This window comes from Rhineura floridana, chromosome 2 (genome assembly GCF_030035675.1).
Source record: "Rhineura floridana isolate rRhiFlo1 chromosome 2, rRhiFlo1.hap2, whole genome shotgun sequence".
NCBI lineage: Eukaryota > Metazoa > Chordata > Lepidosauria > Squamata > Rhineuridae > Rhineura > Rhineura floridana.
The window spans coordinates 166,733,784-166,748,216 of record NC_084481.1 but is presented as its reverse complement, the minus strand read 5'-3'; the positions used below and the strand labels follow the sequence as shown (position 1 = coordinate 166,748,216).

Below are 14,433 nucleotides of genomic sequence, written 5' to 3'. Positions count from 1 at the left end.
GAAAAAAGCAATATAATAAAAAAGAAAATCTTTTAGCAATGGTGAAATAGAACCACAGAGACTTTCAATATAAGCCAAAATATTTTTGAACTGAATGTCCTATACTAATAGAGGAAAAAGCATGTCTGAATTTGGTACCTGACCAGATTTTAGTGAAGATCTGCCACTACCTATTAACAGAGATGATTTCCCCACTCTGCATTCATGCAACACTGCCAATGATCAGATTTTTATTTTTAAAAACATTACCTTTCCAGACCACAAATTTATTGAGGCTGACATAATCCCTGTGAAGGTACAAGCCTTGCATGAAATTGAAAGTTTCCCCAGCTGTAACACGAGACTTGAAGAAATCCTGGAAAATTTGTATCAAGGGTCCACCTGGTATAACCAGACGAGTCTTCAGTCTCATAGGATCCCGGAAATGGAATCGTCGACAGTCATCTACAATCAACAACCATCGCAAAAAGGGTCAATGTGATAAAAACATATTTATCCAATGTAGTCTTTTGGAAAATCAGACATTTCTATTCACATAATCACGATTTACATTTTATGATCCCTTGTAACCATATGTACGAGTTTTAGATATTTTACCTAGCAGTATATCTGCTGTTAAAAGTTTTATTTATATGCCACCTTTAGGGGAATAACCCATCCAAGGTGCTCAATAAAATAAATATACAATTTATTTATTTTTATTTATTTATTGTATTTGTATACCGCCCCATTGCCGAAGCTCTCTGGGCGGTTTACAGTAACTAATAATAATTTAGAATAACAATTTAGAATAACCAAAATTAACAACAGCAGCATTAACAATGATTAAAAAGGCTAATTAAAACCATTACAAAACTAAGAGTTAAACTTACCTCTACCACCACTGCCACCACCACCACCCATAACATAATTCAAAATGAAGTTCAAATTTGGAGTTTTAGTGTCATGTTACCCAAGATAGCACTCATAGCTTCAGCACTGATGAATAAGACAGCCTTTTCTGACTTACCATTATAAATACTATGCTACCATGTGATTAGTAACCAATAACTCTACTCACCATTAACCAGTAAACATTCCTTGTAGTATTGCCAATGGAGATAGATAAGAAAAGCGACACACACACACTGTGCCAATGTGAAGCTTATTATTATGAGTTCAAACCTGTTGACTTCAAGTGCAACACTGATGTTGGGAGGCATCTCTGTAGGGCAAGGGTAGCCAATGAGCCTTCCAGGTGTTGCTGGACTGCAATTACCTTCATCCCTGACCACTGGCCATGCTGGCTGGGTCTGATGAAAGTTGTATTTCAATGACATCTGGAGAGAAGCACATTGGCTACACCTGCCATAGGGCATATCATATACTGTTTTCCCCCTTCCTTCTGTGGTGCATTTGCATGTGCGTAGGCAGACATTGTATCAGGAGTTTAGGAGCCATACGAGGACAGTGCACACCTCCACTCTAGTCAGTCAAGGAACAAGAGCTCAAATTCACATTTCTGGATCAAATGGATGAGGATATAGGAGGCATCCACAGACCTCCTACCACTGTTAAGGCCTGGTGCACTGACCACGCCATGTGCGCATAAGAATCAGGGAAATAGGCCTCTGTTATACTCTCTTGGTGTTCCTTCATCAATGCATGGGAGTTATGTTAAATTTTTGTATAACAACAAAATGTTAATAAAAATAAAATTTAAAAAAATCAATGCATGGGAGTTATGCCTGAATTAGACCGGATCAAGGGCTCATCCAGACGACTGTAAAATGTGTGACACACCCACTATGCGTGTTCATTATTTTTCGGTCGTCCAAATGATGTCTCGTGCAGTTATGCATTTTCATGGGTTAAATCCGCTCCTTGCAATACCGGCAAAAATGTGATTTGCTGTTTAAAATCAGGAATCATCCACTGTGCCTTCAGGAGTTAGGATGCAATACCACGGACTTTACAGCTGATGGGCAGTTCTTGGGCGTTTCCCCTTGCCCCTCCTCCTCATTCCAGCCAATCACGTATCTGCACTTTTGCGCATGTGCGAGAATAAGCCCGGGAAAATTGAACCAATCATCGCAATGGTGGGTGTTGTGGGGGGTCTGCAACTACTGCACAGATGCATTTTATTTTTTGGCAGCCTGCAAACTGGGTGGCCACTCTGGGTGAGATCTGCAATGCACAGCAAGCGAGAAAGGGGTGGTGGTCGGTTTCAGCCTGCCTCCAGAAAGCTTTGTCAATTTCATTCTAGTTGCTGGAGTTTTTGCTTTAAATCAGAAAAGCATACATTCCTTTAAGTGTAATATGCAAATACAAAGAAGAAAAGGTTTGCTGGTTGGTTTCAAGCCTGTTCCAGAAAGCTTTGTCAATTTCATTCTCCGTGGGAAGGAAAGGAAGAAGGGGGGGGTGACACGTTTCTTGCTTTTTTGGAGAAATAAGTGCAATTGCCAGCGTGTGTATCTCCTTAAATATTAATAAAGGCAGAAAAGCATACATTTGTTTAAGTGTAATATCGCAAATACAAACAAGGCAGGCGTGAAACCGACCAGCAGCCTTTCCTTCCGAGGCGAGAACTCCTTTACAGCCATATTGTGCTTCATTTCAAAGGGGGAGAGGAGCATACGTAATTTTTTTGCTGACCAATTGGTTGATAGGGGGAGGTTTTAGAGGCAGAGCTTGGAAAAAGCGAAAAGAATGTAGGGGTCTTACCGCTGCGTGTGCGGGTGCAAAAAAGTGTTTTTTTTTAATTGGGAAAGAGCGAACTAAAAGGCAAAGTGAGGACTATCAGATGACAAACTGAATATGGAAACCATGGATTATCCCGCTCCGTTTGGATAAGCCCCAAGACTATTAATTTAACTTTTATCCCACCTTTTCTCCAAGGAACTCAGAATTGTATACATGGATTTCCCTCCCCTCCCCTATTTTATCCACACAACAATTGTGAGTATATGTTGGGCAATCATCATCTCTCAACCCAAATCACACAGCAAGTTTTACTGCTGAATTTAGATGCCCCTAGTTCAAGCTGAACATCCTGTCTCTCACACTGCTACAGAAATGTGACATGTAAATGGAAGTGATATGATAATTAATATACCAGGAAAGCAGTCTTGATGTATCTGGGCTTGACTCCTGTTGTTGCCACAGAATTCCTGGTCAGCATTAGCAGAGACACAAATTCTTCTCAATGCCATTGATTCAGTGGCAGTTTGTTCAAGGACAAAAACAAAAACAAGACTAATGTTTACCTGCTTTGTAGGAAAATTTGCAATTAATTAAGGAGCTCCTCTACTTTTCTGAAGGACAAAGTTAGAAACATCATCCCAGAGTTTTTTAATACTTAGCCAGGGAAAACCATTTTGATTACATTTATAGAACAAAAGGTTCAGCTATCCTTTATGCGTATGTCAATTCTTTTAACTAGCTAGTCTTCAAAAGTTTCAAAATTAGATTAATGACATGGTTCATACATCTGAAGAAACACATTCTCATGCAAAGATAATATTGTGCAAAGTATCACTGAACAACTTTTTTACTTACCAATAACTTTGACAACATCACCCAGAGATTCTAGAAAGCTCAGTCCTGAACCAACCACCTTCAAAAAGACATCATCCAAACTTGCAGCAAAGGCACTGCCCCACATTCCTGTAGCATAAATAGGAAAAGGTTTTAAAACCAAAAACCTAAAGGCTCTTTCCACCTTGGCAAACAAAAACAAATACAGAATCAGGGTACAAGCTACATCCTTATCTTGTATTAGCTAATATTAAACCATAGCTCCTCCACGTGAAAAGCTATGTCCAAGTTCTTGTCTGTATGCATGCATTTCCTCCTGTGACGTTTCAAGTAAGATTATTTCAGAACAGTGCACATGAAGTTAACAACACAAAGGTTGCAACTGTTTTCAGCTTAAAGCTGTATGCTGGGATATTATTGCTAAATTTTGCAGATGCTTCAGCTAGCAGGGAGAACTAGCTGCTGATAAGTTTAAAAGACTTTGTGATCTGAGTACACTTACATGCACATCCTCATACAGTTAACAATGACTGCAATGCAATATGCTATCTTCGTTCTGCGCCTATATGTCTACAAACAGTTATAGGTCACATTCAACACAGCACTAAACTTCTAATTCTGTCAGGATTCATTCCAGCCAATGGATACAACTAAATAAATAATATTTATTACTTTTCATTACTTATTTATTATTTAATAACAGCAGCACCGTAAATGTGAAAACTTCTGTGAGGAGAGGTCACTATAATTCCCATTTTATGGGTAGTTTTAAGAGGCTTTCTGAAAGTCCATCCAAAGAGACAACAGTCAGGGGGGAAGCATTTGAAATAACGTATGTCCTGAATCCAGCACATTATCTGGGCCACACATTTCATTCTATATGATTTGAGAAAGAAGTTGTTTAAAATGTCTTGTTCCCTCTTTTCTTCCCTCAGATGATTTTGAGGAAAGGGAGGAAGAAATAAAAAATGCCAATTGGCCAAGTATGAGCCATTGGGGCAACTACTTCTAAGGCTGAGACTTAAGAGTTGGAAGGTGCCATCAGTCCTTAGACCCTCAAATCCAGGACTATAAACCCAATAGGTCAACTCACAACATTCAGTCTACCTTGTACCACAAACAAAGCAGAACTCAGGGAAATGGCTTGTTTTCACTCCCATAACAAGCCAATCTACAATAGAAGGCAAATAAATCCTCACCCACATCACTGCCAATTTAACCTGCAAGGAAATTCCTTCCCAACTTGAAATATGAGACTATGCAAAACCCATCCAACAAAAACCCTGTAGGTCTTAACTGAGGAATCACAAAGGAATCACACAATGTGGCTCATGAATTTATCATCTCTGTCTTAACAAAAGGTATGAAAATTTATACCCTGCAGGTAGCAGATCCTGGGCTCAGGGTGTTTCTTAATCAGTCGTCCCATGAAGAACTCGCTGTCAAAATTTTCTGTTTTGACAAAAGCTCCATACTTGCGAAACCCAACCTCATAGGGAGTGAACTCACACCATTCTAAGAAGAAAAACACCATCACCACACAGGATACACTTAAGTAAACAAGGAAGTTGCATTCCCAGTCAAAGTAATCAGGATGGCTTATATATTGCCCATGTGTTTAACATCCACATGTTCACTACAATAAAGACCCTATTCGGACAAATTATAAGGGAGAGCAAAATACTGTGGGAGGAGTTAAGCCTTATGCAAAACATTTCCTGGCCCATCTCATCCTTTTCTACACTATCTGCTTCCAATTAAATCTCTGTTTCCCTATCCTTACCGTCTCCCTTCAATCACCAGTCACCACCCCCATCCTTTCTCTTCACTTTTCTCCTTCAGATTAATGGGCAGGGACAGCAACAACAATGCTGGTAATTTACCCATGCTAAGAAACTCTTTTAAAAAAACCCACTACTTACAGATTTTAGGAGAGAAATAAACCTGCCTTACTATACCTGCAAAGTCATCACCACTAACATTAGGTCTCACATTAACAGCTGCATAAATGGGATAGGGATTCTGCCCCCGTTTCACAGCTTCCTGCTGGTCAGACAGTTTTGACTGGTCTTCCTGAGTAGAGGGGAGGAGGCAAGGGCTTCACAATGAGAATTCATTTGCTATACATACATATTAAACATATAGACACTTCCTGATATTGCAGCATTTCTAAAAACACACTGTGCAATATATTACTAGTTATGTTTTCATTAGGCCTTCCTAGTGGCTAGATAACTGCAATTTATCAGAGTTATGATTTTTAATTAAACTTCATGATTTATTCTACTTGTGTCAATGTTAAATGGTGATCATACATTCACATTTTACAGTACTTAAGTGTTGTTGTAATTACAATATTGTCATGTGCTCCTTGCTTCCCCAACCGGTAGGGAAGTTCCAGGGGCAATGCTGCCAGGTTTGGTTGTCTTGGGATAAGAGATACAGTAGGGCCCCACTTTTCGGTGCCCCACTTTCCGGCGTTCCGCTAATACAGCGCCAGCAGGGTGATCAACTGTAGCGCAGGGAGCTCCAGGGGCCAAGCGCTGTCAGCTGGAGCACGGCAGCTGGAGTTCCCCGCGCTGATCAGCTGGAGCACACGATCAGCTGTACTGTACAGCTGATTGTGTGCTATGCCCCACTTTGTGGCGCTTTTCAGTTTTTGGTGGGGGTCTGGTCCCTAACCCGCTGTATGAGTGGGGCCCTACTGTAATAGGGGAGGATGCATGAAAACCAGTTCTCTCCTGTCTCTTTTAATTGGGTTTTTTTTCAGGAGGCCTTGAGAAATTCCAATATGTCTTCTTATGTGACTTTTTTGAAGTTGCATTTTTTTTATTGCAACAATATTGCCACTTAGGACTGCTTCTTGGTGGTTTTTACAAGATCCAGCTATAAGACAGAGAGCAGTCAACAGCACTGAGTCAGCAAGGAAGACAATCCACAGAATAGTCTCACTTTTGATCTTATATTATTAAAATGTTACACAGCAGCATCAATAAATATTGACACTTATTAAAAAAAAAATCCCTGTGCGCAAGCACAAACTTTTAATCACTGTTAAACATAGGAAAAAACCTAATATAAGAAGCTGAATTTGCTGAGCTGGTAATGTTTCCGAATTTAGAATTTCCTACCTTCTGTTGCAAGAAGTACTCTACAATAAGTCCCCACAGGTCTGTGAAAGACACTTTCCGTCCAGCATTCTCCATTGCATTCAGTTCCTGGAAGTAATATTTTAGCCGCTCTGAGGAAAAAGCTCCTACTTTACTGCTTGACATTTTATCCCGGGCATTGCTGATGGAGCCCCTGAGGTCTTTACATGACCATTCAGAATCTTGGTACAACATTGACATGCACCTGCAAATATAAAAGAAGGATAAAAGATAAAATTTCTGCATCAAATTCAAGCTATGTATACTTTCCAGTACTACAGCATTTAACTAATAACTAGGGCTTCAGTATAAGAAATGGGGAGAAAAGTGTTGGGTAGAAACATGTTCTCAAAGTCCACAGGTCCCCCTTAAGGTTTAAAAAAACTGTCTTTAGTTTATTGAAATGAGTACATGTGAAATCCAAGCAAAGCTCAAAGTTCTAAACTGAGAGAAAGATAAAGATGTAAATTTAGGCAATCTATAAGACTTTTGATTTGATTCCTAGCTAAGATTCAATTACAAGATCATCCTGAGGGGGCAGGATTTCTTAAAGCAACCGTCAAGAGAAAAAGCACTCATCACCAGACACTTATCCCATCCACATACTGTAGGTGACTGGAAAGAGCACAAAAAGAAGTCAGAAACAGGATTTCAAGCCGAGCAGGTAGAAGAATTATGCTGAACAGGCTAGAAGTGAAGAGAACAGGGACCTCATTTTTCCAAATTTAAGGATTTTAGAAGTCACCGTCTGCTTGAAAAGACTACCAGTAAACAAATGTAAGATGAAAGTATTTTCTTCCATTGCCAGTACAACACAAGTAAGCTGTAAGGAAGGTTTCTAGCTTAGAAGGGGAAAGCTAACCTATAGATGACAAACAAAAGGACAAGAGAGAGTTCATAATATGTAAACACACACTTACAAAACTGGTTTTAAATGCTGTCAGAAACAAACCCAAAGTTGAACTTTTGCATGCAATTATTTACTTCATCCTATGCTAGAATGAAACACTATTTTAATCAATTCTCCAAAAAGCAAAATAAGAGTTCTTATTTTCTGCTCCAGATAAGTAACAAGAATGTTCATTATCACATACCATGTAGAGCCGGAGATTCCAGAGACATATGTAATACCGTCAAGAAGATTTAGTTGCTGAAGCCCAAACAGACTGCCATAAAATGATGTCAGTGCTCTCATCCCTCCACCAGATCCTAGGACTGCTATAACAGGTACCTTGTAAGGGAGGGGGGGTGGAGAGAAAGGAAGTGAACAAAATTCAAAGAATTACATATGTTAAAGAAATTCTCACACTCATTTTTGCGCTATTTTACTGCATATTTTGAATAATATTTTATAATAGTGTACTGTTAAATCAGGTCCAGCACCAGACATGCCAGGGCCCTTGGGGCCCTGGTGCGTGTGTGCACACACACGCGCTCGCACACCTGCCTGTCTGTCGCAGGGAGGGAGCTTCTTCCGCCTGCCCGTTCGCTGGCTCCGTCTCTGTGTTTTGCTGCTGCGCGGACTGCTATGCGCGCACATCACTGTCATCAACCAAGATGGTGCAGGAGGCTTCAGCCCCTTAGGGAAACCTAGGCCACCATCTTGGTTAATGGCAGTTCTGTGCATGCAGCTCACACAGCCACAAAAGACTGGAGAGATGGGTAGGTGGAGCCAGCGAACAGGCAGGCAGAAGAAGCTCCCTCCGTGCAATCAGCGGCACCTACTCTGCTCCAGATTGTGGAAAAGGAGCGCTACTCCTCCCCCACCCTATTGAGTGGTCCCTCAGGGGCCTCTGTGGCTCCAGTGGCCCTCGGCCAAGGCCCAACCTGGCCGCCATTTGGAACTGGCCCACTTAAGTAGAATGAGATATGCAATGAACTATTGAATATCACAGAATAGTAGAATTGAAAGGGGCCTACAGGGCCATCAAGTCCAACTCCCAAATACCAAGATTCCCCTGCTCAATTCCTACTGAGCTGAACATACTGGAAAGTCACATACCTCATCTTTACTGAGGTCCTCTCTCAATTTGAGTGTCTTCTTTAGTGCCCGAGAAACTATTTCCTTCCTCTGGTCCAGAAACTCTCTCTCTTCTTTACAAAGATCAAAACCAAGACGTACATCTAGATCCTTTGCGCTGGTTTAGGAAATAATGTTAAAGGAGAAAAGATGGTCAGCATACACCTTGAAGGCTGGGCAACCTTTTTGGCCCTAACAACCACATTTGGTGGTGTGTGTGTGCTGCATGCTAGTGGGTGGGGCAAGGGTCAGCCTCCTCTCACCCTTAAACACATACACATTCATTCACACATTCATTCACACATTCACATTTTGGGCTTATCCACATGGGAGCATTACTTCATACTAAAGATGTTGTTTTAACCTCCATTTTCTATTTGCACCATCCACAATAAGGGCAAGGATCAATCATGCAGTTTTCTAATGACCACGCCCTCTAATTATACATTTCCACTGCCTCTGTTGCTAAGGTTACTGAGCAAGCTTGGTCTGTTCTACAAAAGCTGCAGTAGGTTCCTTTAAAAAAACCTGGAAGTGCGAATATCTATGTTTTCCCTGGTAGGATACAGCTGAAATATAATTGTTTGTTTGAGCAGTGTTATGCTTTCGCATACAAGTTAGGAGAAAAAGAAAATAAAGGAACCATTTGCAGCAACATTAAAAAGGCCAGCAGAATGGAGGAGAGCGACCGGAAGTTGCTTGTCAGACTATAGGAAACAAAATGAAAGAAGGAAGGAGGAGGGAGTGGACATGGAAAGGGGAACAATTGCCCTAAAAGCATCAGAGCAAAGCATCTGCAAGCATTACAGAAAGGGAGTGAAGACTTTTTTTCTTCCCTTTTCGTATTATCGGTGGATTGGGTTACAGATTTACAGGGGGGAAACTGCATGATAGCTTCTGTTTGCCAATAATATCATGTGAACCATGCAAATTTAAAGGAGATGTGAGTAGCACCAAACACACAGTAAGCCACCATGTAGATAAGCCCTTTCTCTCTATCCAACACAGAGTTTTCATCTACCTTTAAAAAATAACAGAAAGATGTATCAAGTGTTTTAGTATAATTCTGAAAAGTGCCTGTGTAAAAATCAAGACAGGTTTGGACAATTTCAAGATAAAAAGCTAAGGTTTTTTTAAAAAAAGTCATGGCTGTGATATAAAGAAGTCAAATAAATAGGTGAGAATTACGTATGTAATGCATTAAAATACATGTGCAGCTGGAGTACTCTCTGATACATATTTTTTTCAGCAGCTCTGACCCCCATAAAGGCAAGCTATTTTTGAAACAAAAAATGCCTCTTCTGCATTGGGAGCTATTGCAGCAAAAGCTTCAAAAGAGCACAATAGCTAGTTGTATGGCATGCTTGCCTATGTATTTCCTTTGGTTCGCAATCAAAATTCAGTAAAGAAAATTAGAATTATGCTTCTAGAACAATCTCTGGGTGCAACACTCACATTTGTTCAGCCTTCACATGTAGATCCACACTTAACCCCTAAGAGGAAAGACAGCATACACTGAAAAATGTTGCAGGGGAAAAGTGAGATTTCCTAATCAATAAACCCATGCTCTCCTTGTTGACCAAAGTCTATCTTCCTTTTGGTCCTCTAGTCCCCCATCCCAGGATTCAGGGACCTTACTTTGGCTCAGTTTTGCAGGATCTTACCCACAGAGCAAAGGAACATAATCCCTGGACTTTACTCCCGTAAATCCTACCCAGGAACTGGGAATTTTTGAAACAAAAAGATGACAATCCTATTTTCAAAGGCATTCAGTGTAGTTTTAATTTAACTTTTCTGTGTCTCATATTTGATTTATTTATTTTATTATTAATAACCTTTCATATGAACCTGAAGGCAATTTATAGCTATAAAATAAAAACTAAGACAGGTTTAAAAACCATACCAAAGAAAGGTTTAAAAATAATACAAACGTATTTTTGGAATTTCTATACCGGGGTAGTTATCCTTTTTTCAGGTTAAGGGTTGTATCATGCCTCTGCAGGCCAAAGTGCAAAAGTAAGCATGGCCTTTTTTTGTAAGTAAAAGTTTTGGGAGGTTTTAGGGTGTCACAGAAACCTTTTGTCATCACAGTATCACAGCAGGGAACCTACAGGAGTGGTCAGTACACACACAAATAAACATCCAAAGAAATCTGCAAACACACAAATTATCAGTGATAAACAGATAAAATCAGCAAATATTTTTTAAAAAATAATTAGGTTTATTTAGAAAAATTATAAACTGCTTAATTAAAATATATCTAAGGGGTACATAAAATAATATAAAATAATTATCAATAATACACTGATAAAATCAGGTAATATTAAAAACAAGTACACAACTTTTTTTATAAAATGGAAAAGGGGGGGAGACCTTGCAAGGGGTACATAACTCTTTTAGAACCACGGCATCATAGTGGGAGCCACGTAAGAGCAGTAAAAAACATTTTTACAATGCATTTGCATTTGGGGACCACATGGGGCTAGCGGGCCATGAATTAGCCACCCCGATCTATACCTAAAAGACAAGTCCTTTCAAGAAGAGCTTCTACCACAATCTGCTCAAGGGTGCTACAATGAAGTAAAAGTGCAGGTGTTACCTTTCCTAGTGAAACAGCCATATCAACTTCCTTTCCCAGAGGAAGCGACTGAAGTGGAACTATCCCTGATCCAAGAACTGTGCTATGTTTTTCAAAATCAGGACTCACTCCATCCTGAAAATAAATAAACATATTTCATAAGGAAAGTGAGTTTGTAAGATTCCAAAATGGGGTGCGTGGTGACTTCTCACCTGAAGGACTGTAATGGTTTGCTCCAACTCTATATCCAGTTCTGCACACATCTCTTGGCCTACGTGAAAGACAAATGGGATTCCACAACCCTGATCAGAGTCCGATTTGCAAGGAATGCACAACTGCTTCTCATAGGCTCCTGGAAGTGAAAGCTTGAAGTGACTGCTTCCTAAAAATGACAGTGAGGAGTTTAGGACATGTATTCTTAAGAGAAAAACAATACATTGCACAACTAGAGACTATTTCTGGAAATGACAGAGCAAACAAAACATCAACAGCAATATGCCAAGCTCTTACATCATGGGTAAGATATTAAAATTGCTGTTTGATATTAACTTTTATTAGTGATTAAAATGCTCACTTTGGTTAAATTAGCAAAAAATTTGAATTCTGAGAAAGCTGAAGTCCACCTTGCTTCATATATATATACCACACCTAGGGATTAATGTCAGCAAAAAAAGCTGGCTAAGTAGTCTTCAAATTGCTGTACCCACATAAAGGCAAGTTTCTGTATTACTTTGAAAACTTGTAGGCACAAATATATTTGCCTAAACAGAATGGAAAAGACAACATCCACATTATCTTCTAACAAATGTACATCTTAGGCAAGTAGGTATAGAGGTTCTCTACTTTCCTTATTCTGTATTGCACTGGGGTTGAGGCAATGCAGTTGCCCAGACAGCAAGGCATGCATTAGCCTGGAAGGCACAGAGATCCAGAAGGGAGTAGTGATACAGAGAGCTGGTTTGCACAACACTCTAAGCCAAGACAGTGCGAACTTGCTGCCTCCCAGAGAGGAACTTGCAGCTGTTTTGCGCCTTCTTGTTGCTGCACTGCAGCTGACTAAGCCGAAATATATTAGTGTGTTGTCCAAATCACGACGTGTGATTAAGCTCTCTCCTCGCTTGCCACAAACTGTAGCCAAGAACGTGTACTGTTCTTCACTTTCACTAACTCATGAAATGTAGAAATTAAAGCACAGCCTCAGATTATCTACTTTGAAATCTGGGGGGTGGGAGATAGAAAGATGAACAAAACCAAACAGACCTACCCTGTTCTCTCACCGTTGACTTTTCATCTTTATTAATTACCCCTTGAAGGCAAAGGCAAGGATAAGCCTACATGGAACACAACAAAAACTTAAAATACTGGTTTTGAAATATGGTTCTTTACTAGAATATGTTTTAGCAGTGCTTTTTTTGGTAAAAAATTAAATGCCGGTAGTCATATATTGATAAAAGTGTCATGGATGCCAGCAGAAGATGGCTCCTATGAGCAGCAAAAAAAGAGGTGCCAGTACTCTGTACCGGTGAGTACAATCACAAAAAAAAGCCCTGCATTCTAGTATAGCAAATGCACATTAAAATTGTTTAAACTGAAATCCAAAACATACCAAAGTTGTAATAAATGTATTACTTAATTGGCTAAGTAACTAATTTTAAACAGAAGAATAAACATTGTTGGCAAGTTATTGCTCAGTCAGCGAATTCTTATTTATTTTATTTATTAAATGTATTAGTCGCTTTTCTTCATAAAAATGAACCCAAAGTGAATCATCCTGCACCTCAACACAGTAGCAAGTATCTGGAGGCAGGAGTCACTATACGGCCTTGACACTGTATATCTTGGAGAAAGTCTTTAAAAACTAACTTTTTGTTTAAGGATGAAAGATTTTGGAGTTTTGTTTTTTAGAGCACGCAGTCTGAGCAAACATAATTGAAAGGGAATGAGAGGAAAAGACACATATTTACTACAGTTTATTGAAAGTCTAACATCTACAGCAGTCATTTTCATCTTGTGGAAACCTCGGAAGGATCTTGGAGATTTTGCTGGAATTCCTCAAGGAGAAGATTAAAAAAAATGGCAGATAACCTTTAATGAAAAGCGCTACCAACAGCACAACTACAGAAGAGTGTTGCATACATTCCTAGGTGCACTCCCAGCTCACACAGGGCAAGGATGAGGCCCAACAGGCCCAGCCACTATGTGCACATAAACTATGTTCCAGAATTGTTACAGCAGACTGAGGCAAAATGGAGACAGCTCCTCAAAGGGAGAAAATGTGAACACCATTGTTCTAGAGGGATCGTGGCAATAATAATAATAATAATAAAATTTTATTTCTTGGTCGCCTATCTGACCGAATTAACGGACACTCTAGGCGACTCACAACAATAATTAAAATACAGTATAATCAAAACACAATCATCGATTTATCCAACATCAAAACATCAAAACATCACAATTACTACTCCACCCCCAAGTTCCTATAGGCCTGCCTGAATAGCCAGGTCTTTAAAGCTTGGCGAAAGTTCAACAGGGAGGAGGGCATGTCGAAGATCGTAAGGGAGAGAGTTCCAGAGGGTGGGGGCCACAATCAAAAACGCCCTCTCTCTGGTCCGCACCAGCTTAGCTGTTTTGACTGGTGGGACCGAGAGGAGGTCCTGTGTGGCTGATCTTGTAAGGCGGCCTAATTGGTGATAGTGGAGGCAGTCCTTCAGATAAACTGGGCCGAAACCGTATAGGGTTTTAAAGGTTAGCACCAACACCTTGAATTGGCCCCGGTAAACCACTGGCAACCAGTGCAAATCCATCAACACCGGGGTGATATGATCCCGGCGATGGCTATGCTTAATCAAGCGTGCCGCAGCATTTTGCAGCAGTTGCAGTTTCCGGACCGTTTTCAAGGGTAACCCCACATAGAGCGCATTACAGTAGTCCAAGCGAGAGGAGACCAGGGCATGTATCACTCGTGGGAGCAGATGTACAGGAAGGTAGGGTCGCAGCCTCTGTATCAGATGTAACTGATACCAAGCCGCCCGGCTCACTGCCGAAACCTGAGCTTCCATGGACAGCTGGGAGTCAAGAATAACTCCGAGGCTGCGGACCTGGTCTTGCAGGGGTAATCTCACCCCATTAAGGACCAGATCGATATCTCCTAACCTTCTCTTGTCACC

General features: G+C 40.3%; 1 protein-coding gene across 1 annotated transcript in view; it reads right to left on the bottom strand.

The window, feature by feature from the left end:
* The window catches only part of LOC133377360 (cytosolic phospholipase A2 zeta-like), a 43,104-nt gene that overhangs the window by 8,780 nt on the left and 19,891 nt on the right, over positions 1-14,433 (bottom strand). Inside the window, exons 7-17 of the mRNA XM_061611316.1 lie at positions 12,528-12,594; positions 11,476-11,645; positions 11,285-11,398; positions 10,141-10,178; positions 8,668-8,803; positions 7,760-7,896; positions 6,648-6,870; positions 5,475-5,589; positions 4,894-5,031; positions 3,538-3,645; positions 250-444 (exon numbers count right to left, since the gene is read on the bottom strand). Of these exons, the coding sequence (XP_061467300.1) occupies positions 250-444; positions 3,538-3,645; positions 4,894-5,031; positions 5,475-5,589; positions 6,648-6,870; positions 7,760-7,896; positions 8,668-8,803; positions 10,141-10,178; positions 11,285-11,398; positions 11,476-11,645; positions 12,528-12,594 (1,441 nt within the window). The remainder of the gene's footprint in view (positions 1-249; positions 445-3,537; positions 3,646-4,893; positions 5,032-5,474; positions 5,590-6,647; positions 6,871-7,759; positions 7,897-8,667; positions 8,804-10,140; positions 10,179-11,284; positions 11,399-11,475; positions 11,646-12,527; positions 12,595-14,433) is intronic.